This window comes from Triticum aestivum, chromosome 1B (genome assembly GCF_018294505.1).
Source record: "Triticum aestivum cultivar Chinese Spring chromosome 1B, IWGSC CS RefSeq v2.1, whole genome shotgun sequence".
Taxonomy (NCBI): Eukaryota; Viridiplantae; Streptophyta; class Magnoliopsida; order Poales; family Poaceae; genus Triticum; species Triticum aestivum.
In genome coordinates, this window is record NC_057795.1 from 503364396 (window position 1) to 503370884 (window position 6489).

The window sequence follows — 6489 nt, forward strand, 5'->3', positions numbered from 1 at the left end:
TTCAACAGTCTTCATATTATTATGACGCACGCTTCATATGGTGGATGATGATCGATATTATATTGACTCTACAATGGTTGCCCTTAAGAACCTTTTTTGAAGCAGGACATAGCGCCGAAGTTCTTGTGGCCCGTGTCTTTTATAAGACATAAACCCCGCTCGGTCAGCATATTCACACTTGGAGATGATAAGAGGCAAGCGTTCAAGGTCCACAATGATCATGCACGTGTCTGAAGCCGAGCAATATAGCACAAACCTGCATGTAACACGTACCCAAGGAGAAAACACACACCATATCTAGCTAGAGAACAAGATATGCGATGGCGTAGAGTATATAATAATCCAGAGAGGTAAGCAGCGCATCCTAAACTCCCTGTCATATGACTACATGTTAATCAGTAAGATATTGTTTAGTGCATAGTCTATAGCAAAGCGTGCATAGAGCTAGAGGCGTGTCGCCAACAATCTGCCTACGTCTCGTCAGAAAGCGACGTAGCTACCTGTTGTACATACATACGTATTCTAGCAATCATTCACCCTATTAAGTACTCTACTCCGTATTAGCTACCACAATCAGCATCATCAACAGCAAATTAAATACGTGCGTCAGGAAGTGATAGAATAATACTGGTAGCAGCTGTACACGTTTTTTGACATCCACTTGTTAAAAAAAACGTATTTTGACATCCCATGATCGATCGGCGCGGCGGGTACCCGAATTGACCCCCACCATCGATATTCGCAGAGAGATCGATGGAGAACCTAGTACTACCGCGTTCCTTTGCGGCAATAGTATCTGTACCCGCTGCCCCAGAGACGGCGGCGGGAATGTAACTCCGGTGCCACACATCAGCCTCGCTGTCATGCTAGCTCCAGGCATCAGTACAGATGCCCGGATTATACAGCTCGCCCTTTTCATACGCGACACCACGCGCCCGCGGCCCCCAGCTTAATCTGCTATTCTGCTTACCTCACGAACTCGCGGCAGCCTTCCAAGCTCCAGAGGGCCGGCCGCGACGCGATATAAAGCTTGGCCGAGAGCAACACCAACGGCGCACCAGCTTCCCTCCCTAGCTTTCCTTCCCCGTTTCTTCCCGGCCGTGACATGCACGGCTTGACATAGACGACCCCTGCCAATCCTCTCCACCCAGAACCCAACCCAACCCAACCCCGATATATATAAAGCCGGGGCCTGCGCTGCGATATATTGCAAGCGAGGTACGCCGATCTTGCGAGCTACATAGAGGAGGTACTATATATGGTGTTGAGTGCTTACGTGATGGAGAGCGCGGGCCTCGGCGTGCGGTACTTTGAGTGGCTCAGGCTGCGGTCACCGCGGGCATCCTCGCCGTCATCCATGCCATCCTCGCTCTCGTCGCCGTCGAGTGACTGCCTGGTGCCCGGTGAAGATCATCGAAGCACCATGCTGTGTCTGCCGCTCCTCAGCAGGGTCGGGGCTGGGGAGGAGACGACGAGCGGCGGTACCTCTGCTGGTGCGCAGACAAGCCCTATCAAAGAAGAGCTGAGCGGTATTACGGAGGACGCCGGTGTTGACCTGAACATCGGCTTGCCGGCCAGTGGCGGCTATAGTTCTGAAGAAGAGGTGCCGCCCATGGCCATGTCCATGGACGAGGATGAGGAGGACGAGGAGGAGGTCGAAACGGAGGAGGAAGAGGAGAAGCCAAGGTACGACGGGTGCAAGGTGCAACCAGGCGTGCACGTTGAACACAGTGAGATGTTGGCGGAGTCAGTTGAGGGGTCAGACCACGTATCCGTGGCCGGGGAAGAGAGCAGCGGCTGCCGCCACCGGCGGTTCTGGATCCCGACGCCGGCGCAGATACTCATCGGCGCGGTGCAGTTCGTCTGCCACGTCTGCAGCAAGACCTTCAATAGATACAACAACATGCAGGTGACCGATCGATGCCCTTCCTTTTGTTTAATTTCGACTAAGATTTGCGCCGAATCCAAGTTTTCCGATTTATCTTCTAATTTTCTCTTTTTCAAACGACCTAGTTGTGTTTTGAATTTAAAATTTTCACATATGAACACATGCACAACGTTGGAGCTTAATGGATGACTACTATTTTGGATAGTAAAGCATAGGTGGCGTGCAATACTGCGAGTGAGACAAGAATTATATTCATTTTGCTTGTGTCTCCACTCTCAACTCGGCCTCATGCATGCATACATGCATCTTCATGTTTGCCGAATAACCTAGCAAATATTCCATGCCGCCCGCAAGGAATCAATATATGCTACTTGAAATGGAAATGGAACTAGACCACCATAGTCACGGCCACGTAGTATATATCAGGCTAGCTCGGTTCACACATGCATTTTTCTACAGTACCCAAATATATTCGTTTCTCTTCCGTGCCGTAGACTCGACTGACATGCTGGTGCCACATGCAGATGCACATGTGGGGCCACGGGCGGGAGTACCGGAAGGGCCCGGATTCGCTCAAGGGCGCGGCGGGCCAGTCGACCCACGCGGCGGCGCTGGCGCTGCTGCGGCTGCCGTGCTACTGCTGCGCGGCGGGGTGCCGGAACAACGTGGCCCACCCGCGGGCGCGTCCACTCAAGGACTTCCGCACGCTGCAGACGCACTACCGGCGCAAGCACGGCGCCAAGCCCTTCGCCTGCCGCCGCTGCGCCAAGCCCTTCGCCGTCAAGGGCGACTGGCGCACGCACGAGAAGAACTGCGGCAAGCGCTGGTTCTGCGCCTGCGGCTCCGACTTCAAGCACAAGCGCTCCCTCAACGACCACGTCCGCTCCTTCGGCGGCGGCCACCACCCCGTCGCCCCCGCCGAGGCGCCCGCGTCCGGCGCCGCGCCCACGCAGCAGCGCAGGGAGCGCATCATACGGTTCGACCAGTGCCGCGGTGCCCGTGCGTGAGCTTGACAGATCAATTGACAGGGTTTATTAATTAATTCTTGATCGAAAATTAGCTAGTTTTGCGTACATGCGATTGGTATATGCTCCGTAGACGTGTATGTACGTAGAAGGCTGGAACAAGGAGCACACACACGCGTGTTTAATTATACAATAAGATCATAGAGGTTTGCCGTGTAGATGATAGCTAGGCTGTGAAGTAGCCGAATTTTCTTCTGGAGGAGCTGCAGATACAGGTATCTTGCGAGGGAGAAAATTTGTCAGCTTCACAGACCAATATTCTTCTGGCAGATATATAGTATGTATCAAATGTACTATCAAGCATGCATGATTTCAAATTGTATGTGATCAATGAGATGGACTATCAGTTGTTAAATACCAGTTGATAATTATTTAGTGATGGCGTCTCCATTTTCTTGTTTTTCATGAACACATTCCTCATGCAGCTGTATTTTAATTTACCCTCAGTTTTGTTGTTAATATACGAAGCACACGGACATTATGGTCTCTTTTTTAGACAACGAAATCGGAAATTTTGGTTACAAAAATATTCATACATGCAGGTAACAAATTATATATATTCATCACCCGGGGTGCAAAATAAGTTATTCTTCACCCGAGGTAATCTTACGATCATTTCATAAATAAATTACATTTGTAATCCAAATAGTTATATTCATATTGATTCACTGCGTAAAATTTGGCATAAGAAAAAAAATATAGGTCATAAGACCAGAAAAATTATATTTTATGTACATTTTACACTATGTTTTTACATCTGTAATTTTACGTTACATCAAATATTTTTATGGTGATTATATATTTTCTTACGTTCTCTTTTTACGTCTGAAATAAGACAAAATTTACGAAACACAAAATTATGGTGCATTGATGTTAAAATAGAAGGGGGTGAATAATGGATTTAAACATGTCCGTGTGAATTATGATACTCCCTCCAATCCAAATTAATTGACGCAACTTTGTCAATTAATTTGGATTGGAGGGAGTATGTAAATATAATCATTTATTGCGCAGAGTTATCCATATTGTGGCGTAATATACAATATCTGATTATGCAATTATTTTTTGAAGCCTCCAAAACGGGTTTTGTACGCATTGCCGCGACATTGAATACTATATTGTTTCTAAATATTATGTAGAATATAATTCAGACCCCATGATTTAAACTATACAAGATTTTCTTTATAAAAAAATCTTAACAGAAAAGTTGGGTATGTCACAATTAAATGGAATGTGATTTAAAACTCACTTAGAATGCACTATTGCATGCTGCATGGCAGTGGATTCTCATGCGTAGTCGGACGGATGCTAGTGGATTAGGCTACACTGCTGAAAAAAAGGCCTTTGGTCGCGGTTCGCAACTGCCATTAGTCGCGGTTGCGCAACCGCGACCAAATAAGCGCGACTAAAGCCCCCCACCTTTAGTCGCGGCTGCTTAAGAACCGCGACTAACGGCCCGTCCACGTGGGCGCCAGGCGGCCGTCGGGGCGGAGGACCTTTAGTCGCGGTTCTTCTGGCCAACCGCGACTAAAGGCCGCCACAGGTTTAGGGTTTTAGCCCCCCCCCCCTAAACCTGTTTTCTGTTTAATTTGTATTGTTTTATTTCTTTTGTGCTTTATTTTAATTTTTAAGGAGTTTCATATATTCTACGGTACTATTAGAACCAAAAAGAATTCAAGAGGAATATACAATATATATTCAATATCATCGGATGACCATATACAATTTTGAACAAGTTTCCATACATGATTTAATGCATATAAAGTTCTACGTCCTCGTAATAGTGTTCTCCTTTAGGATGGAGGACTTCCCTGCTGAACCATCCAGCTAGTTCCTCTTGAAGTGGTCGGAAGCGAGCTTCTGGACTAAGCATCCACCGGAGGTTATTCCTCTGAGCATTGGTATCACTCGGAACCCGCTCAGAGGTGTATCTCCGGATCATCTCACAGACATAGTATCCACATAGATTGGTCTCCGGTGGCTGAATATCCCCAGCATTCTTAGCCTTTAACATTTTGAATTCTAGCTCTTTTTTGAATTCACCGACCTTTGTATCTACGAACCGTCTCCAAACCCTACGAGGCAAAGAAAATTAAATGAACAAGAGAGTTATTAATTAGTTACTTGATATTAGGAAATGAACGAAATAGGCCGATCGATATAGAGCGCAAATGAATGAAAATAATTACTTTTGCAGCATTCTTCTCATGCCGCCCCAAAGCTTTGGATCCATATTCACAGAGTCGTGGACGAGATATTCTGAGGTGTTAATTTTAATTACTAGCAGAATCCAGTGGAACCTGCGGACACGATACATGCACAGTACGTCATGCATAACTCATCGATTAGCCGGCCACATACCATGCATGGAGTAAACAAAAGAGAATGTGCTCAAGACAGAAACACTCACTCAAAATGGTAAGGAAATAGAATATCACTTTTGAGTTCCTGCTTTGTAAGAAACTGCCACAGGTCTGCCTCCACGTCGGCGGGGTGACGCTCCAACACATGTCCATTAACGATGTGTGGGTCAATGAACCCAACATCATGGATGTTCCTTACTCTGCATTCCTTAATCTTCATTCTGCATGTATAATAGCGGACACAACAATATAGTTAGGACATATATATAGTGCAGGCAATATGAACGAGATGGGGTAGAAATTAATAAATCACTTACAGAACGTAGCAACTGATGATAGATTTATCGAGCTCGCGCAGATTGAAAAGCTGGAACAATTCACTCAGTTCAATTTGTACATAGTAATGTTTGAAGTGATGCTCATGTCTAACTTCCGCATAAATATATTCTTTGGCATTTTTATTTTTTATGTAACCCTTGTACCATTTCAGCAGACCTTTCATTTGTGGAGGTAGATCCTTTTCCTGCGCAGGCTCGACGAGAGGCCCATTCTTGACATATGTAATTACTACCTCCTTCACTGGCGCCTCATCAAGGCCTAACAGTTCACGAAGAGTAATACCTAAGTTGGCCGCTTGTTCTCTGGCACTCGTTACAGTCAATCCCTGTGCTGCCGCAGCTTGTATGATCTCGGGGGCATCCGGACAGAAGGCTTCCACTATAAGCGGGGCAATCGATTGTTTACTTTGTTCCCCGAACTGGGCAACTTGTTTCCTGCTTTTTTTACTTTCGGCCTTCTCCCGCTCTTTGTTCTCCTTGAACATGAGTGCCTGCCTGCGAAGTTCACGTGCATAGTCGTTAGGCAGATTCTTCGCGACTTGGGACGGTGTGCTCAAAAATGACTTAGCCCACTTCTTTTGCTCATCAGAAAATACTGGCTTGGGCTCGGGCTCTCTTTTCTTCTTGCAGTCCGCCTTCCATTTCTCCAAATCAGCAGCCGCGGCCGCGTCGACTTCCTCGGCACTACGTTCCCAAGGCCTTGTGGGGAGAGGCTTCAGTGATGGCTCCGGTACCTTTGTGGTCTTAGGTACATAAGGGTCCGGGTTAATAATCCAGGACTGCTTCTGCTTCTTTGCCGGAGGTGGATTGGGGGGCGGCGTCTGATCACCCGCCGGACGAGGACTGGGGGGCGGCGGCTGATCACCCGCCGGACG

General features: G+C 47.2%; 1 protein-coding gene across 1 annotated transcript; it reads left to right on the forward strand.

Annotated features, from left to right (window-relative positions):
- Positions 1-1045: 1045 nt before the first annotated feature.
- LOC123135063 (zinc finger protein WIP6) lies at positions 1046-3288 on the forward strand. Its single transcript, XM_044554189.1, has 2 exons — positions 1046-1909; positions 2413-3288. The coding sequence occupies exons 1-2, from the start codon at positions 1259-1261 to the stop codon at positions 2893-2895; spliced, it is 1134 nt and encodes a 377-aa protein (XP_044410124.1). The 5' UTR covers positions 1046-1258; the 3' UTR covers positions 2896-3288.
- The last annotated feature ends 3201 nt before the right edge of the window (positions 3289-6489 follow it).

Coding starts and splice junctions, on each gene's coding strand:
- LOC123135063 (XM_044554189.1), top strand. CDS start 1,259: ATGGTGTTGAGTGCTTACGTGATGGAGAGCGCGGGCCTCGGCGTGCGG. Junction 1,910..2,412: donor ATAGATACAACAACATGCAG/GTGACCGATCGA, acceptor TGCCACATGCAG/ATGCACATGTGGGGCCACGG.